We start from the raw sequence: 19,763 nt of genomic DNA, 5'->3' as shown, positions 1-19,763 counted from the left end.
GTGAGGGCCTTTGCTGGAAAATGCATGTGTCTGTCCACATACCTGTTTGCAAGTGGGTGCATATATGTATACACATATACGTATGTGTGTATATGGGTGCCGCACTGTGTGTGTGTGTTAAGTGTTATATATAAATGGAGGCAGGATACAGTGTCTAGTTAAGAGCATTTGCTTCAAAGTCTGGCTACCTGGGTTCAAGCCCTGAAATCAGCATTTAAAAGCTATAGGCCTTTGAGTAATTATCTTTTTAAAGCATTGGTTTACTCATCACTAAAGTGAAGGTAATAACAGTGGCTACCTTCAATGTCTAATGTGAGGGTGGAATGATATAATGCCCAAAATGCACTTAAAATAATGCCTTATACATAGGGGGTGTTAAAAATATTGGTTGTTACAAAGTAATTCATGACAATAAATATGTAAGTGGCTGACTTGAGATTCTCTGTGCCTTTGGGCACATGAGGTTGATATGTGTGTCTGTTAGAATGTGTGTTGGTGTGAATAGATGCCTCTGGGTATACAGGCCTGTGTGTGTGGGTAAGTGGGCATGTGTGTTTGTGGTTTGCCTGTGAGTGCCTCTATGTGAGTTTGTGTTCTGCCAGGATTGTGAATCTTCCAAGGGAAGGGATTGTGTCTAATTAATTATTGTACCCAGGCCCTTGGACCTGGGACATAAAAACTGCTAAGCAAATTTGTATTGACTGAATGAATGAAGTGGACTGGACATTCAGAGATTGTTATTCAGACAACATGCCCATTTGTAGAAAACAAAAAAGTGTAAATAGCTAGCTAGGTAGATGATAATTGAGTAGATAGGTATGTAGATGATAGGTAGATAGGAGGTAGATGATAGATAGATGATAGATAGATAGATAGATAGATAGATGATAGATAGATAGATAGATAGATAGATAGATAGATAGATAGATGATAGGTAGCCAGACAGATAGATAGCTGAGATTGGCTCTAAGTGGAATCCTATGTACTTTCTCCTGGAAGTTATATTAGAGTTCATATGTCCCCGGGTGCTCCAAAACATTGGCTCTGGCAGCTCTGTGAGTTATTATGGAGTTGCTTTGAGGGCCTTCAGAGAAAGGAATCACAGAATGGGAGAGCTAAGCTCCCCACCTGACATCAACAAGAATCTATTTGCTTTTAATCTCTGGATGTCCATGTCAAATTGTAAAGTTCCACTACTCTAAATTTTTGAAAATCTTGTTATAGACCAACCCCTTTTATTCTACAGAAGGGAGCAGCTGAGCCTCAGAGACGGGAGAAGGTTAGAACCTGACCTCTCTTTCAGGCCTATTTCTACCATGCCACCTGCCTTGGGATGTAGTAGGTATAACTCCTCTAACTCACTGGGAAACAGAATGCAATTCTTCTCGGGAACCCCCTCTTTTACAGAAGCCACTATCATAGTGGCCCTTGGGATGTCTGTCGAAGAAACGACCCCATTTGTGTCAGACCTGCCCCATCAGGTCAGCCCCTTTGGCTATGTGCTAGATGGTCCCAGTCCCCTGGCCCAGACTATTGGACCCTGACCAAAGCAGTGAAATCAAATTCCCTGATGCAGTTTGGAGGTGGGATAGCAACATGCTAACCAGTCTCTGTTGGTCCCTGAATTAGGAAGTGATGTGAAGCTACAATATCCATATTTTATCAAGGGATGAGTGAACAGGAAAAGCTGGCTTCAGAGACATAAAAAGAAAACAAAGCCAATGCAAAGATACACAGTCATAAAAGGCTAGGTGGCTCCAGAAAGAGGAACAGAAGGCAAGACAAACTTTGGTTTCTTTTGCCTTGCCAGACCCCACTCCCGGAGCTTGTGCAGCCTGGATGTATCTCTTGCACTTGAACTTTGTGCTCTTATGTCCTTATAATTAACTCCCTTTTTGCCTGAGAAATTGTAATGGGTTTCTGTTTCTTGCAACCACACCATCCCTGAACAAGGCAGCACATTGGAACCTCTCCTCCAAGCAGATACACATGCTCGGCACCTGCTGGTCCACCTTGGTTCCTGATGTGTCTCTGAGGCCAACTTTGTGAGGCCTTATCTGTAGCTGTGGGAAGGGCATAAGTCAGTGTACACATGTCAGCATCTATATTCCCGTGAGTATTAATGCCTGTGTATGTGTGATGCTCTATTTGTTGCATCTTTGTCGAGTGCTTTGAAGTACTCATTAAAGGTCTCCAGAAAGGGACTTCACCCATCTCCTAGGCTTTGCAGTTACATTCCCATAGCAGGACTGGTGCATTGCTTCTGCTGGGACTCCTTGCTTAACCCTTCAGAGCAAGCACAGCACTGTTTACAGTGAGAGGTACTCCCTTGCGTGATGGAGTTTCTGCATCAAAATCAAGTCATTCCTCCAGCATCTAGGTCCCAAGGATGTTTGTGTAGTTCTCTAAGTCACAGCATGTCTGTGGTGTGGTAGGGGATAGGGGAGCTATGGGGACTAGTTTTTCCTGGAGCAGAGTCTCCAAAAGTGGCCCTTTGATATGTTCCCATGGCAATTTTCGGAAACTATGATAGAAACAATCAGAGGAAGCAGAGTGAACACAAGGGTCAGTTTCTTCAATTCATGAGCAGTTAGAACAGGAGATGCTTAGGAAGGAATCACGGCCGGTGCCTATTCTCCATGCTCATCCCATACCCCAGTGACAGGATACCTCTTCCCTGAAGTTAAAAACATGCGCCACACTTCCGGTAAAGGCTGGAGCCATGGAGGGCACCTAGCAAGCTTGCTTTCAAGGTCCCATTAACAAATGAAAAGGGCAGCCCAGGACAGATTGACAGTAACCCCACTATGTTGCTTTTCTTTCTTTCTTTCTTTTCTTTGTTTGCGACAGAGTCTTGCTCTGTTGCCCAGGCTGGAGTGCAATGGCACAATCTCAGCTCACTGCAACCTCCACCTCCTGGGTTCGAGCAATTCTCCTGCCTCAGCCTCCCAAGTAGCTGGGATTACAGGCGCCTGCCACCATGCCTGGCTAATTTTTGTATTTTTAGTAGAGACGGAGTTTCACCATTTTGGCCAGGCTGGTTTCGAACTGCTGACCTCAGGTGATCTACCTGCCTCAGCCTCCCAAAGTGCTGGGATTACAGGCATGAGCCACTGCGCCCAGCCGAGAGTTTTAAAGAAGGTGAAGGCTCTTCCCTTTCCCTAAACCTAGCCTGGCCTTGAGTCTGTTAATACCAAGACTGTGTGAATTGGAGTGGAAAGCAGAAGTGCTGAAGGGAGCCATTGCCAGAGGGAAGAACACAAACTTCAAGGCCAGATGCTCAGCGGAGCTCTCAGAACAGCCAAGCCAGGAGAACAGTCAGGAGGACCATAGGCCAGGCCACCAGGAACCCTGAAATACAAGAAAGATGACTGTCAAGTGTTGGGCTTTGGGAGTCAGGAGCAAATGTAAGTTGGCCTCTTTGTCTTTCGCAACACAAGGATGAGAAAGGCAAAGCACCTTTAATATCTGGCCTAGTTCTAGTCTCTGGGACTCACATGGTAGAGGCAAAGCTATCTAATCATCAACCGTTTTTTTCATTTTCCTCTGGACACAGAGGAAGGCAATTTTTCCCAGTGTCCTTTGCAAGTAGGTGGGGCCATGTGACTGAATCTGGCCAATAAAATGTGCATAGAAGTCATCTGTGCCATTTCTAGGTCTGATCCTTAAAGCCTCCTATATATCCTGTTGCTCTCTCATCAACCATCTAGGGAGCAGATGCAGAGGATCCAAGATAGGACTTGCAGGGGATAGTGGAGTTGCCAGAAGTTACCAGAAGGTAGTAGAAGCCCAAGCTCCTGACGACTACATGGAGCAGAACTGCATCCCCTCCCCCAGTGATTTAGTGGGAAACAGTACTGTCGTGTAAAGACACAGAAGATTAGGGACTGTTTGTTATAGCAGCTAGCATTACTTACGCTGACTAATACTGAAGGGGTAGAAAGACACAGAGGTTAAAAAGCACTGCCTCTGAGGCCTGATTACTTAGCTTAGAATCTCAGCTCTACACCTAGCTGGGCAGTCCCAGAAAAGTTATTAAACCTCTCTGCCTGTATTTTCCTGTATGCCAAAGAGAAATATTAATAGCACCTATGACTTCACTGGATTTTTGTAAGGCTTAAATGAGTGAGTTCATATTAAGCATTGAGACCATTGCCTGGCACATGGTAAACACTATATAAATGTTGGTTTTAAAAGCTAGACTCTAAGATCTAGTTCTACTGGGATTGTATCTCTTTGGCACATCACTGTGTACTCAGTTTCAGTGAAGGACGTGGATCCCAGATGATAATGGTCTTGTATCAGAGGGCCTAGGAGAAACATGTGAGCCTTCCTGCCATACTAGCAAATTATAAAATCTCCCCATTACCCCAGTTTCAAAGTAACTGGCTGATGTCCTAGAAGTGAGGAGAGAAATATCGTAAATTTCAGAACAGTACATGACAAAAAGTTATAATTATAAAAATAGGTTGATGTTCAATTAATTCTAAAACATCAAAGATGATTGTGATAGCAGACAATGAAAACCAAAAGTGCCCTCTTGTGGTGGGTAGGCTGCCTCAACATCAGACTGATCCCCTCTCTGTCCAGAAGTGTCCAAAATCTACCACCCATTCTGGAAATTAGTCAATTCGGCAAACTCTACTGGGAAACCACACTGTTCCAGGCACTAGGCTAACCAGAAGGACTGGCAGAAAGGAATGAGACTTGAGGTTCCTGACTTCAAGCTGCTTTTTTTTTTTTTTTTTTTTTTTCTGATGGAGTTTCGCTTTTGTTGCCCAGGCTGGAGTGCAATGGCGCAATCTCAGCTCACTGAAACCTCCTCCTCCCGGGTTCAAGCGATTCTCCTGCTTCAGCCTCCCAAGTAGCTGGGATTACAGGCATGCGCCACCATGCCTAGCTAATTTTGTATTTTTAGTAGAGACAGGGTTTCTCCATGTTGGTCAGGCTAGTCTTGAACTCCTAACGTCAGGTGGTCTACCCGTCTTGGCCTCCCAAAGTGCTGGGATTACAGGCATGAGCCACTGCACCTGGCCTAAGCTGCTTTTAGAATGAGCTCTAACCACTCCTCTCAATGAGCGTGACTTTTCTTAGCATTTTCTGAATGCTAGCACTGAACATAGAGAGTCCATCTTGGACTTATTTGGGAAATTTAAAAACTGCCATCTAAGTTTGGGCTTTGAGGATGGAAAGAACCTTTTCATGTTTGGGTTCACCAGTATAGGTCATTTTGTGGGAAAGCAAATCTTAATAGTATGTGCTTTCCATTTTGTCCAAAACATATTTTTAGTACCCTATAAATATGTAAAAAATGTAAAAATGTTATCTATCACTCTCTCTCTGTCTCTCTTTGTCTCGCTCTCTCTCTCTATCTCTCTCTGTGTGTGTGTGTGTGTGTGTGTGATATTTCTTTTATTAGTCAGCTTGTTTAGCTCCAAGTCATTCATCAAAACCCCATTCAGATGTTACTACCTGGTGAAATTCTTTCCAGACCATATCCAATATAGTTATTTAGCCTTTTATGTACTCTTTCTGTACTATCTACTTGCTTGTCATTTATTTGCTCAAGTGCCAGTCTCACTTGTGCAATGAATTGTTGATGTTCCCGTGTGTATGGGGCTCATTCCCCTAACATTTGCACCTCCAACTCATTTTTCTCATTTGGCTTCAACATCACTTACTCTGAAAGTTTTTCTGACCACTTATCCATTCTGATAGTCATTCTTCCTTCCTACCTTGATAATAAAGCCATCAAACATTGGTTAGGCACATGGCCCACCCAGAGTAAAGATTACATTTCCTAGCTTTCTTTGCAGCAAGGTGTGGCATGTGACCAAGCACCAGCCAATGAGATGTAAGTGGAGGTATAAGGTGCCAGCTTTCAGGAATGTCTTTTAACACTCATTGGCTTCTTCCTTGTTCCCTCCATCCTGCTGCCTGGATACAAAGGTTGGAGCTCTGGCTGCCATCTTGGAACATGAAGATGATGGCCACACCTCAAAGACGGTGGAGGCATGAGTTGGAAGGAGCCTGGGTCTTTGACAGCTTTATGGTGCTGCCCCACTAGCCTTGGACAGCTTGCCTCTAAGCTTCATTTATGTGTGACAGAAATTAACGTCTATACAATGAGAACACATGGACACAGGGAGGGGAACATCACACACCAGGGCCTGCCAGGGGATGGGGGGCAAGGGGAGGGAGACCATTAGGACAAATACCTAATGCACGCGGGACTTAAAACCTAGATGACGGGTTGATGGGTGCAGCAAACCACCATGGCACATGTATACCTATGTAACAAACCTGCACGTTCTGCTCATGTATCCCAGAACTTAAAGTAAAATGAATTAAAAAAAAAATGTTCTTGAGTTTGCAAAAAAAGAAATGAACTTCTATTTTATTTAAGGCATTATTACTCTTCTATCACATCACTTTCTTTATTTCTAAAGTACCATGTTTACTTTTTATTTTCTACTTTCCACACTGGTGCAAAAGCTCTATGAGGTTAGGCACCTGGGCTGTTTTGTTTGGCATCACATCTTCAGTGCCTAGAACAAGGCCTGGCACACAGTAGGCGCTCAGTATATATTTCTTGGTAAAGGACTCTCTTCTACTAGACTGTGGGCATCTCAAAGGCCAATCTTAGGTCTGATTAATGTCAGTGTCCCTAGCATATGGTCCAGGCCGTAAAAGGGGCAGAATTGAAAAGAGAAAGGAGAGTTGAGAAAGCTGTGGGAAAGGCATGAGAAAATGATGTACCTGCAGTGCCGGGGGTTCCATTCATGACACCGGGAGACTGCGCACCTGTGAACAAGAGCAGAAGGGGTGGGTTTCCTCAGTCATGCTCCAGTGACTGCAACACTATGGCCATAACTGCTTCACATCCTCCTAGACCTGGCCATCACAACCACTGGCAAGTTTGTGGCCACATTGTGGGGGCATCTAGGATCGGGCACAGGTACCTTTCTAGACACTTTGCATGCATCTTAGACTTAATCCTCCTAACAGATTTGTGAAGAAAGTAGTCTCATCCCCATTTGACAGATGAGAAGACTGGAGCTCAGTGATGTTAAGGGACTTACCAAGTTGACCTTGCCAGTCAGTAGCAGAGCTGGGATTCAAACCCCAGTATGTCTGATTCAAAAGTGGAAGTTCTTAACATCCACCAAGTTACCCTGTGATGCCACTTGAGGCTTCAAGTTGAGAGCTCAGTAAAATGGTAGGAAAACTCAGGGCAGAGCCTCCTTCATGAGACAGCCTCCGTTTGCTCTGGAGAATGGAAATGGTGATAATGCTTACCTCCCTCACCTACTGTGAGCATTCAAAGTGATCATGCATACAAAGGCATTTGACAAAGTGCCAGGCACAAAGAAGGTATTATTATTACCAACATTACTGCATCTTAATTTCTTTAGGGGAAAAAAAAGGCTTTCATTCTTCCACTTCTCCATCCTGGTGGAAATAAAAACACTAACTAAACACTACTGTAAACCCATGAGTAGGATGGATGAAAATATGAGGAGCCATTGGAAAGCCTCCCCTATATTATGCTCCAGAATACCGTAAAGGAATTTTGGAAAACACAGTCATTCACCAGAAAACAAAGTTGCATTTAAACGGGATTTAGGACTTACACTTCACCCATCAGGAACTGAATTATGGGGGCCTGGAAGCAGGTGGCATAAGGAAAAGGCCACATGTTTTGGAATCAGACTGAGCTGGGTTCAATCCTAACTCTAGCCACTCATGAGCAGGGGGATCTTGGGCGAGTCACTTAATCTCTCTGAGTCTTAGTTTCTCACCTGTAAAATGGACACAGGCATGGGAGGATTAAGTGAATTGATGGATGCAAGAGCTTAGCCTGGTCTCTAAGCACACAGGAGGTCCAAATGACAATATTGTTGTTATTACCCAAAGCATCTCAAAGAATAGGTTTTTCAGTAAGGGTCAGACTGAGGTGGTAGAAAAGCCCTGAGAAGTTGGGCTGGTGACCCCAGGCATCTGTGGTTAACTGTCAACACTCAGCCAGCTGGTCTTGTCACTGGGATTTGGCCCCTTACCTCTCCGAGTGATGGGTCCCAAATCTAGAACCCGGGCTAGGTCGATGGCCGGTACTTCACTGCGGACTTGACTTCTTGAGCAAGACTGTAGGGATAATGAACTTTTATTATATCAAAATTTAAATGCCTGGATTCTATCTAGACTGCTTTTACAATGGGCAGCTCTGGACCAAGAACTGGATCCAGAACTGGTTCACGCTATGGCCCTAATTCCGATGCTGTGGTTATCTCAATCTAGAAAATTATCACTGTCATGCCAAACAAATCTAGGTTTGAATCTCATCAAGTAGAGACTTTCTTTTAGCTATATAATTTGGGGCCAATGACTTTGCCTCTCTACAATGACTAAATAATACCTACCTGGTTGTGAAGATGAAAATGAGATGTGCCTGCAACACGTGGGCACAAAGTAAGCACTCAGAAAATGCCAACTATTCACAGGCAGTTCCAAATGCAGGCAAGAGCAGGGGCACTGGAGTCACCTCTCGGCTGGGGCACACCCTGGCTCTGATATTTTCTAACTGTGTGTGGCCCTGTGGGCAAGGACTTCTCTGACCCTCACAGTGGAGTAGATAAAATAATCTACTTACAGGGTTGTTCTGAGAGTTACATTAGAAAAGGTATGCAGAAGTTTTAGCATGGTGCTTGACAAAGTGCAAGCGCTAAAAAAGTCATCTATGATTATAATCATTTAAAAGATGCCAATGGAATCTAGTAGACAGATTTCTTTATCAAATCTGCCTCCTGGGGACACAAAAATTGCTTAGATATGGGCCTTCAGGAGACCTAGAGTCTATCTATTTATCCTTCATTCTTCCCTCCCTCCCATCCATACACCTATCCATCTCTTTCCGTCTCTTCATCCTGCTTCCTTCCTTCTCTCCTTCCCTGTCCCTCCTTTCCTTCTCCATCCTTTTTGTATTCCTTTCTCCCTCCCTCTTCCCTTTCCCCTTCCTTCCTTTCCCTCCCTCCTTCCCCTTCCTCGTCCACTTCCTTAACCTTCCCTTCCCCTTCCTCTTCCCCTTCACCTTCCCATTCCCTTCCCTTCTCTCCTTCCTTCCCTTCCCCTTCTCTTTCCTCTTCCCCTTTCCCTTCTCTTCCCTTCCCTCCCTTTCCCCTCCATCCCACCCTCCCTCCATTCATAATTCCAATAAATATATACGGAAGGCCTATCAGGTACCAGGCTCCATGCCAGGCTCTGAAGAGTTCAGTTCAAAGAGACACTCACAGGCTGGCACTGTTCATTAAGAGAATCACAGAGATGAATCTCACAATGCAGGAAAACTAGGTCATAATGTCCAGCAAACATGAACATCTGAACTGAGAACCGGCTTTCCGAGGACCTCCCATTCTCCTCCACGTGGATGGTGGAATCACGTTGATTTGCGCAGCTGGGAGGGTGACAGGGGCAAAGGTGTAACTTCTAAAAACATCAGTGGAGAAAATTAAAGAGTCCCTCGGGTTCCCTCCATCATGATAACGCGGACTTTTTCTATTCCTCTGTTTCCTCCAAGATGTTATCCATAAGCTCACATGGCTTAAATTATTTGGGGCACAGTCTCTGGAGTGAAACAGACCGGTTTTATATTCTAGCCTGACCCATGTTCTAGCTAAGTGATTATGGGCACGTTACTCATCCTTACTGAGCCTTACTTTTCTTATCTGTAAAGTGGAGACAGTAATATACACTTTATGAGACTGATGTGAGCATTTAATCAGATAATCCACATATATTGCTTGGCACATAGCTAAGCTCAATGACAAATATTAGCTAGGATTATTACTATAATTTAAATCATGATCTATAGAAATGCATTTTTCCCTTGTTTTTGTCAGCTGGGCATGTTTAATGATATTTCACCCCACAACATTTATCATATTGTTTTCATATTGACCAGTGTTCACTTCTGTGTAATAATCCATCACTACCAAATTGATTCCCTATTTTTGAACAATGAGCCTGTTGCCAAAGTTATCAACAATATTGAAATGGAAAATATTGACATTGATTTACCCTACCCACCTATTTAGTATTAATATTTTAGGCTAAAATCTCAGGAGTGATATTTCTGGGTCAAAGATTGTGGTTATGATATGTAATACAACTTACATGTCTGCTGGGGATGGATGAGATGAACACTTTCCTGTAAACGTTAGTAAGGCCAAATGATAATTCCAGAATTGCTCGTTACCTGTTTCTGATGATGAAATACTTCACAAGGTCAGCCTTGTCCTCAGTGGGGGTGGCATAGCAGTTCCTCAACACCAGGTTAAACTGGGAGGTGTCCCCTTGTTCCAAGATGGCACCCACATAGAGCATGGACTCAACAGACAGTTCAACTGCATCCCCTTCGTAAGGATTCGTGTAGTTCTGGTCTTGGAAGAGGGCCATCCTGACAATGAACTCTCCATTCCCGCCCACACTGATGTTCAGGGAACTGAGAAAAAGAAAGCCACAGGAGTGGAAACCTCAGAGAACAACATAAATCAAGCCCTGCACTTACTTAACACACTTACGAAGGCAAAGACACACATCTTGGATCCTTAAGTGAACTAATCACTCAGTCGTTTAAACTGAGCATTTATTAGCTTCTAGGCACTAAACTTGACAGACAAGTCTGTCTCCGGGATCGGGATTTCCACCGATCCTCCCCGCAGGACAGGTTACACATATCTCCCTTGCTGAGGGAATAACTGAGTGTACACCTCCATCTTCTCACCTGGAGAGTGGGGCTGAGAACCAGTTCTGTGTGTTCACATTTTTTAGCAACAGATCTCTTCCCTCCATTCCACCCACAGTCTTCAGTGAAGCACCAATTTTAACAAGATAAATGGCTTTCATTTTGATTTTTTATGAACCAGGAGCCCCAGCACCAAACCATCTGGAAACCACTGAATTAGAAAATGTCTAATCTTCTGATCCTGTTGCTTTGTGATCCCAGGGAGCAATAGGGAATGAGATGGGCACTCTGGATTTTTGACATCTCAGAAAGTCCCCTGGCAAGTCTAGGGATGCTAAGGAACTGATTTAACAGGGCCCCATTTCAGGCACAGAAACACAACAAAACAGAGAAAAGCCCTTGCCCAAATTGCTATCTGATGCTATTTCTGCTGGGGACGGGGGTACCTGTTTATCCAATAAAAGCTGGTCTCTGCTTAAATCTCACGTCTGCAGGGAAGCTCTTCCGTCCCCATCAAACCCACCACCAACAGAGGTCTGGAACCCCTTTTCCTTGCTCCCAAAGTACCCCACGTTTCTTTTACATTGCACTCATCTTGCTTATAAGTAATTATTGATTTAATTAGTTGTTTAATACCTTTGTTCCTCAAGGTGAATAAACTTGTCCTGTGTTTTTATTTTCTAGCACATTTAGTAAGCACTGTTTCACGTTGCTGCATTGCCTAGTTATAACAATCTTTAATATCCACAGAATAGTCTATGTCTGCCTTGTTCATGCTGAACACCTTTAATATACAATCAATGAGTACTTGTGGAATGAATGACTGGAGGCTCCTGAAGGAGACTGGCAGTATGGTGTGGACATCATGGTCTGCACTTGAAGTAAGTGTGATGTGACTATTGCCAGGGTTGTGGGTCAAAGGGCAAGGGTCAATGCCATACCTTACAATGGGCTGCAAGGCAGCTTGGAGGCTGACTTTCATGTCCAGTGGGTAGGCACATTGGAAGTTGATGTTGAGGATGGTGTCTCTGATGATGAAATCATTGACCAAGGAGAGGGTGTTTTTGTAGATGGCATGGGTTTGATTTCTCTTTGGCAAAAAAAAAAACAAAAACAAAAACACACAGATGTTTATGTGTATGTAGGTGTATATCAAATCCAGATCTGATTTCCAGAGTCAATTTGCTTAACCATGCAGCCATCCTACCTTCTTGAGCTCATGGAGGTCAAGGGACCTCCTCCTTCAGTGTTACTGACACTTTATGGGAAGGGGAATGAGGACACCAGGAAAAAAACTAGAACGATAAATTATCGACCCTTGGGAAGAGTCAGGAACCAATAAACTTGCTTCTCTGTGCATCCCTCCCCCACCATCCCTAATTAAAATTATCATAATTGTAGCTTACATTTATGAAACTCACATGTCAGACTTATACTAAGCTCTTTATGTAAACCAACTTGTGCACTCTCACATAACCCTGGGGGCTCAGGGAAGCTAAATGGCTTGTCCAAGATCTCAGAGCTACTATGATAGGTCCCATCAGCCCAACACATACCTTCTGGCAGCAGTGGTGTGAAAGCCACTTACCTCCAGAATGTTCCTGCAGGCACTAGCCTGGACGGGGCTGGTCACCGATACCCAGTTCCTCTCCTCTGTCTGCAAGATGCTGCTGCAGTTTGGGTCTCGCAGGTAGGCAATGACCTCCTCCCCCAAACCCAGGCCTCCCAGCAAACATTTGTCCACCTTCACCTCGATCTCCCTGGGCCCACAGTCTATCTGAGGCTGCAAACTGTGGACATCTGCAAAGCAGAGATGAAGGCAAGTGGAATGGACATGAGTCTGGAAGCCTACTTTCCCTACTCTTTGGTAACATCTCCATGACCCAGAAGATTGCATAGACTAGAAGGTCCCAGGGATCCAGATGGAATTCATGCCTAGGCCGGCAGTAGGTGAGATTGGCAAAGGGGGCCCCTCATTCAAGATTTCCAAGGGTCCTATGTGCAGGCTTGGCTAAGGTTTTTTGGTCTAGATCCCCTTGGGGATTGTGTTATTTGGGGAGGCAGGATGGACTTGCATTCCATACTAGAATCGAAGTTAGATATATGCTACCTTGTTGAGTCAGCACATCTGACCAAGTTCAGAGCTATCATATTTTAACTTAACATTTATTCAACACACAACTTCTTGAGCATCTACTATCTGCCAGGCACTGGGACTACAACACTTATCAAAACTGACAAAATTCCCACTCTCATAGAGCTAACATTTGAATAGGGGAGACAAATAGTAAACTAATAGGAAGACAGTTTCTATTGCATTCATTAATGCATTGATTCAATATATATTTACCAACCACCTTCTCTCTCTCTCTCTCTCTCTCTCTCTCTCTTTTTTAGACAGAGTTTTGCTGTGTTGCCCAGGCTGGAGTGCAGTGGTGCAATCTCAGTTCACTGCAACCTCTGCCTCCTGGATTCAAGTGATTCTCCTGCCTCAGCCTCCCAAGGCTGGGATTACAGGCATGGGATTACAGGCATGCGCCACCACACCTGGCTAATTTCTGTATTTTTATAAAGATGGGGTTTTGCCATATTGGCCAGGCTGGTCTCAAACTCCTGACCTCAAGCGATCTGCCCACCTCAGCCTCCCAAAGTGTTGGGATTACAGGCATGAGCCACTTTACCAACCACCGTCTCAAATGCTAGGTGCATTCAACATGAAGTAAATAAGGCATGGACTCGGCCCATGAGGATTTCTTGGTCTTGTGTAAACACCAACATATCAACAGTTTATTACACTTCAATATGATAAATATACAGACAGAAGTATGTACAGATGGAGGGGGATCAGAGAAGAAGGTCTATCTAAGTCTCTTGGTGAAGCCAGGGAAGGATTCACAGTGGTATGAAATTTGAAAGGAGGGTAGGAGTTTTGCAAGTGAGTAAAGCAAGTGAAAGCATCCCAGGCTAAGGGAACAGGAGAGGCAAAAGCATGGAGATGGGATAGAGGGGACAGTGCATTTGTGGAATTTCAGAGTTCAGAGGCTCAGGAACCTACAATGAGAGCGGGGTGTGGGAGATGGAGAAGGAAGTGAAAGTCAGATCACAGAGGGATGTGTCTGCAAGCAATGGGGTCCACTGGACAGTCATCATTGTGCTGGCCACTGATGAAGACTTGAGGCAGGCCACCTGCTCACTCAGTCAGCTGAGGCTGTCCTTGGAGCCCATCCAGGTACAGGGAGGGCCTCCTTAAAGCCCAAAGTCTGACTCTGTGATAAGCCCAAACCCCAGAAAACCACACTGATTCTCTGGGGCCTCATCCACTCAATGAGCAGAAAGAGTCTTCAAGGAGATCAAGGTTGTTGGTTGTTCCCTACCCCTCATTTCTCAGGGTGCTCCTGCCGGGCACATCTAAGCATCGCCCTGTTCATACTGTGGCTCCGTATACCAAATGTGTCATGCTCCTTCTTGTCCTGCTGCCTAAAACACTCTCTCTTCCATAGGGACTTGTAGTGTGCTCAGAGGAAGGCATGCTTGTGCCAAGGGCTAGATCAAAGGCCCTTGTTAGAGTTCAGTGATGGAGGGAAATAATCTCAGCAGGAGGCTCATCCATCCCCTGTCCAGGGCTTAGCGCTTGTTTGTCTATGACATCCCTACCCATGTGCCATCACACTCTGCTTGCTTACCTCCTGGGACGAGAAATTCATCACCCCCTGAGCCTGCCCAATTGGACTGCTCTGATTTAGTTATCATAATAGTCCTGTATGGTGGGTATTATTATTACCTTATCCACATTTTACAGATGAGGACATTCAGGCTCAGAGACAGTGACTTGTCCCCAGAAGTCTGCCCATGTCCCTGACATGAAGACCCTGTGGCTATGAAAACATAGCTTCTACATTTGCAGAATTATCATCTTCAGTGCCTTCATCCTTCAGGGGTCAAGCCTGCCCATGTCAGAAACATTTCCTGAGGCCGTGGCCCAGCAGCTGACCTGGAAATTTGCTCCAACCCTGCCCTACTATCCTTGCAAACCCACTGGCATTACAGCAAATGGATTGGAGAGCCCACATTCCCTTGGCCTCAGGTCCATGCCACTCACTCTGCTTTATACCTTATCTTGACCCTCTAAAGCTCCCTCCCTCCTGCCCTGCCCACTCAGGATGGTAGTTACTTGCCCAGTGAGCCGCTCACCAGAGCTATTGAGGTCCTGTCTGCAGAAACAGCCCCAGGTGCTGTTGAGGGCAAGGCACTCCTCCTCGGGGCGGCAGGACTTCTCACACTTGTCCTCCACAGTGGATGGGTCTAGGTGATGGGGCATGGAGAGAGAAGATCAGGATGCAGTGTGGGCTGGACTTGAGGCCCCCAAGTCCAATCCTCTCATTCCATCAGGGCACAAGAATCTTGCCAAGGTTGTGTGATACTTAGTGGAAGCGTCAAGCCTCAAACTCAGATTTCCTGACTCCCAGTCCAATGGGATAAGTGAGAGCCCTAAAGCTGCCACCTGAACACTTACTACAGGCAAGACTCTATTCTAAGGACAAGGAATGTATTAGCCTGTTCAATCAAAATGAGAAAGGACAGCATGGTGGTTAAGCCCATGGATGCTGGAGCTAGAATGCCAAGTTCAAATCCCAGCTGTACCATGCTCCAGCTCTGTGATACTAGGAGAGTCCCTTAATCTCTCTGTGCCCCTAATTGGGGTAATTAGGTAGCACTTATCTCATGGAACTGAGGAGAGGATCAAACGAGTTAATACATTTGAAGTACTTAGGATAGCAACAAGGACATTGTGAGCATTATGTGTTAGCTGTTATTTTTGCTGTTACCCCCACTTTTTTTTTTTTTCAGATCAGAACACTGAGGCTCAGGGAGGCAAATTGAACTTCTCAAATGGAGCCAAAATTGGAACGAGCATGAGTTCTGGATTTTATGCTACACACATTTATAAACTGGGAAATTTCACCCTTGAATGGGAATTTATGGCTTGAAATGTTGGAAGGTCTGACAACCACTGTATTGAGTTTTCACTGGGCAGGAGCTGAGTCGAGGCTGCTCTGCATCCTTTCCTGTCTCCTCTTGACTTGCTCCACTCACTCTACTGAGCCTGGGGGGCATCTCATTGGCTGTATAGCTGCCTTCTCCAGGGCTCTGCTGCTCACCTGTGCAGTATCTCAGATTACACTGGGGAGTGCCTTCCAACCGGTACACATGGTACCCCCCTGGGCAGGCCTTCACCAGCACCTCCGTCTTCCAGAAACAGCAGTTGCCACTCCAATGGGCACAGGCAGTGTAGTTGATGATGCCATCCCCAAGGGCTGGGTGGGTCCCATTCAGCCACATGGGAGCGTCTGTCTGGCATCGGTGCACCTGGACACAGGTCTCCGACATCCTTACTCCTCCTTCCCCTACAAAGCGGTACCAGCCGCTCATGTTGTTATCGCACCCCTGGGACCCTGCTGAGTTCTCTGTGCTTCGGAAGGGTTCATCCAGGAGGGTGTAATTCTGACAGGGGTCAAAACAGACGTGAGCCTCTGGGGTGCCAGGAGCTCCGCAGTCCAAGTCCAGCCCATAGGAACTGGCTTCAATGGGATTTCCGTAACCTGGGAAAGTGACAGAGTGCAGTTGGGTTTACTGAGCAATGCCAGAACCTACAGGATTTTTTTCCCCTCCATGCTCTATTTTGGCTGTGCTAAGGACTCCAGTGAGGACAATACACACATGATCCATTAGTTAAACATCAACTTCATCACCTTGGGGGCAGAATAATCAGTGAGGACCTTCTGTGGTATTTTACAGGCATTGAGGACATTAGGGCCACCGTCCTGCACAGCCTCCCTCCCTGACTCAGAGTAACAAAGTACTTTCCTGTGCATCCATGCACAGCAGCCTTGTTTGACCAATATTTGTTTTTCTCATTATAAATGTAATACAGGCTCACTGAAAAAGAACCTCAAACATCATTAAAATGAATAAAGCAGAAATGAAAGTTGTCATAAGCCCATCTCATCCCCAGAAGTAACAATAAATTTGTTATATAGCCTTCTTCTTAGGCAAGTTTAAAATATATTTCTTTCTTAAAAATAAAAATAAGTTTAATTCTGTGCAACATCTTTTTTTCCACTTGCGTTTTTTACTTAATATAACATAGACATTTTTCCATACCAGTAGCACAATCTATTGCAAGAATTCCCAACCTTGGCACTATTGACATTTTGGCTAGGTCATTCTTCATTGGAGGAGACATGCCGTGTGTTACAGAATGTTTAGGAGTATCCTTGGCCTCTACCTACCAGATCCCAGCAGCATGCCCCAAAGTGGTCTCCAGGCATTGCCAAATGTCCTCTTGGGGGAATCGCCCCCAATTGAGAACGACTGATCTAACAAGACCATTTCTGATTGTTGATCTACCACTTTTAAAAACAGTTTTAGAAACTGTGATGTATGAAGAGGCACAGAAGTGAAGGAGGAAGACCACAGGCTGGTCAGGCTGAGTTTAAATCCAATTCCACACCTGCTGGCTGGGTGACCTTGGCAGGTGACTTAAGTCCCCTGAGACTCATTGGCAAAACCACACCTGTGAACCAGTGGTTCTCAAACTTTATCCATTCCTATGCTTTGGGTCATGACCTTTGTCATACATGTGTTTACTATTGACTTAAAATGTTTCTTTCAATGATTATCTTTTAAGAATTAGTTTCATCTTAAAGAATAATATCTGTGATAACATAGATATCATGTGCTAGTTATATTTTTTAGATATGCATACAAAATAAACATACAGCCATTAAAAGCTTGTTAAGAGTTTGCCAGGCACCCCCAGAATCATCTTGGAATATATACACCTCATTTGGGGAAAGAAAGCCTTAAAAGATTGTTAGAGGATTAAATGTGATAATATGTGTAAAATGCCAAGCACAGCACCAGGGTCAAGCTAGTTCTCTTCTCTAGTTCTGTTTTGTTGAATGCTGTAGATGCCTGAAGAAGGAGCTAAGTGCACACACAGGATCATGTGCTTACAATACACATTAAAGGGGCTTTCTAAAACGAGATTTTCAAGCTTTGCACATGCTTATGATACACATTAGAAGGGCCTTTCAGAAAAAGAGATTTTCAGACTTTGCTCATGCATGTACTTATTTTAAGACAAGGAATCACTGCATTTGTTATTCTTAGATTACTTCTTGCACACCCTGTATTTTTCCACTGGAGGCCTCCAATGAGCTCAGTTCCCTCTCCCACCCTCCTCCACAGGGCTGAAATTTGCGCTCTAATTCTAAGCTTGAGACTCCTTTCTGCAAGTATCTGAATTGCCCACTTCATAAAGAGATCACTTAATCTAGCCCTTTCAGGAAAAGGAGAAGGCACTTGCCAGTACAAGGTGACTGAGTTATGTATTTCTTGATCTTCTTTAAACTGGGCTCTCTGATCTCCCAAAGATATGGGCATGGGAAGTTATGTTAACTGGCTCCCACTGCCCTTTCAGGGGAACTTCTGATTAGGCTCTTTGAGAGGCTGTGACTTGATTTCCATTGCTTCTCATTATGTTTCCCTTGACTTCTAGCTCTGAGTTTTTTGCTTTAGAACTGCCAATTCCTCTTCCTTACCCGAGCCACCTTCTTTGCACTTCTATCCTCACTTGCTAGGTCTTCCTTGATATCTGAGATGCCAGGTAAGCAGAATACTTACCTTGCTGCACTGCAGATGCCTGGGTCAGAATGCAGGAGACCAAGGCCAGCCACAGGAGGCCAGAGCCCACCATCCTTTCCATAAGGTGAGGCATGCAGGTCACTTTGCTTTATGCAGACTTCCCATGCAGCTATGGGAAAGGAAAGACCCAGATAAGCCTAGGGCATATGTCTATGTTCTTAGAAACAGATCCGTTGACTTCCTTCATAAAGAGCTGCATTGTTTCAAAGTAGGTGTGACTTGTGGACAGATGGAGTGAGATAATGGGTGATAAAATTGACAGTAAGCAAACCAAAGGCAAGCTTAGAGCTGGCTAGTACTGCAGAATGTCCTAGAAAGGTCTCAGGATGGTCCCTGCTCAGGTGGAAGTAGAGGCTCTCTGGAGATTGGATAGAGAAAGAGGGATATGGTACCTGTGAATACCTGCACACAAAAGTAATGGCTGCCCTTTCTTAGTTTTATGCATTGGGTGCTGCTAAGAGACCCCTGAAATGTCCTCTACGCATGTAGATTTCTGTGAGTGTGGAACCATGCCAAACCGAGCCCCACGTTCCTTGCTCCTAGTACAGAATCTGGCACACAAGGAGTACTCAGTAGAGGATTAACGATGAATAAATAAATCAATGGGGGTTGGGGGCGGTGGTGAGGCAGAAAGAAAGCTGCAAAAAAGCCTGCCAGCATGTGGATGGCATTTGCTTTTCTGGGAAATCCTTTCCCTAAATGACCAAATCTTTGGATAACTTCCTACAACCTCTGGAAGACTTCAATGGAAAATAGAGATCGGTTTCGGCCAGGGATATCATGAGTATGCTATGAGACAGCAGGGATAGGGGAGCATCCAGGATTGGTGATTCTTAGAGATGAGATCCCAATAGTGACCTAGTTCCCTGGTGGGAATATCTGGGACAAGGAAGAGGGTGGCATCTGTAGGCCTGGAGCATCACAGATGACTGGAAGCATGGCTGAGTTGGACATAGAGTGGTACCTGGAGCACTTGACAATGGCCAGGGTCCAAACTCCTTTCTGAGTTCTAAAAATTTCCAGAAACAAAGAATCCTAGCATGTCCAGTGGATCAAGATTTCCCAGGATCAGGAGGAAGCCTCCTGGGGCTTAAAGCAGGCCTTACCTCGGATGAGAACACAAAGCGTTCCTCCACCTCTGGCCAGCCGTGGGAATGCAGCCTGCTGTGGGCCGTCTTTTTATTGCAGTTTCCCACCCATGTGTCTCTCCTCAATTGGTGCACAGGTATGATGGGAGTTCTAGGCCATACACTGGGCTTGTTGAGTGGAGGTGAGATAAGCCACTTACACAAAGGATGGTGAAAGAAGGGCCCTC

General features: G+C 44.9%; 1 protein-coding gene across 4 annotated transcripts; it reads right to left on the bottom strand.

Moving 5' to 3' along the window:
* Nucleotides 1-1,638: 1,638 nt before the first annotated feature.
* Nucleotides 1,639-19,604, bottom strand: GP2 (glycoprotein 2). Of its 4 annotated transcripts, XM_055299675.1 has the most exons (11): nt 19,555-19,604; nt 18,428-18,557; nt 15,901-16,341; nt 14,933-15,043; nt 12,330-12,541; nt 11,683-11,831; nt 10,253-10,498; nt 9,289-9,451; nt 8,061-8,145; nt 6,760-6,804; nt 1,639-3,351 (listed from the first exon to the last, which is right to left on the bottom strand). In XM_055299675.1, exons 2-11 carry the CDS (start codon nt 18,519-18,521, stop codon nt 3,293-3,295), a joined length of 1,605 nt encoding a protein of 534 aa, XP_055155650.1. In that variant the 5' UTR covers nt 18,522-18,557; nt 19,555-19,604; the 3' UTR covers nt 1,639-3,292. The 4 variants fall into 4 exon arrangements, with proteins under 4 accessions (XP_055155650.1, XP_055155651.1, XP_063468227.1 ...); XM_055299676.1 differs by lacking the exon at nt 15,901-16,341; XM_063612157.1 differs by having other exon boundaries at nt 2,556-3,351; nt 18,428-19,598.
* Between the last annotated feature and the right edge of the window lie 159 nt (nt 19,605-19,763).

The sequence above is a fragment of the Symphalangus syndactylus genome, chromosome 11 (genome assembly GCF_028878055.3).
Source record: "Symphalangus syndactylus isolate Jambi chromosome 11, NHGRI_mSymSyn1-v2.1_pri, whole genome shotgun sequence".
NCBI classification, from domain to species: Eukaryota; Metazoa; Chordata; class Mammalia; order Primates; family Hylobatidae; genus Symphalangus; species Symphalangus syndactylus.
The sequence above is the reverse complement of the archived record's forward strand: the minus strand, read 5'-3'. Positions and strand labels throughout refer to the sequence as shown.

Excerpts from the sequence above, each read along its gene's own strand:
- GP2 (XM_055299675.1), bottom strand. The coding sequence starts at position 18,521 with ATGCCTCACCTTATGGAAAGGATGGTGGGCTCTGGCCTCCTGTGGCTG. Across the intron at positions 12,542-14,932 it reads ACAGGACCTCAATAGCTCTG|ATGTCCACAGTTTGCAGCCT; the intron begins GTGAGCGGCTCA and ends TCTGCTTTGCAG. Across the intron at positions 11,832-12,329 it reads CCTGCAGGAACATTCTGGAG|AGAAATCAAACCCATGCCAT; the intron begins GTAAGTGGCTTT and ends TTTTTGCCAAAG.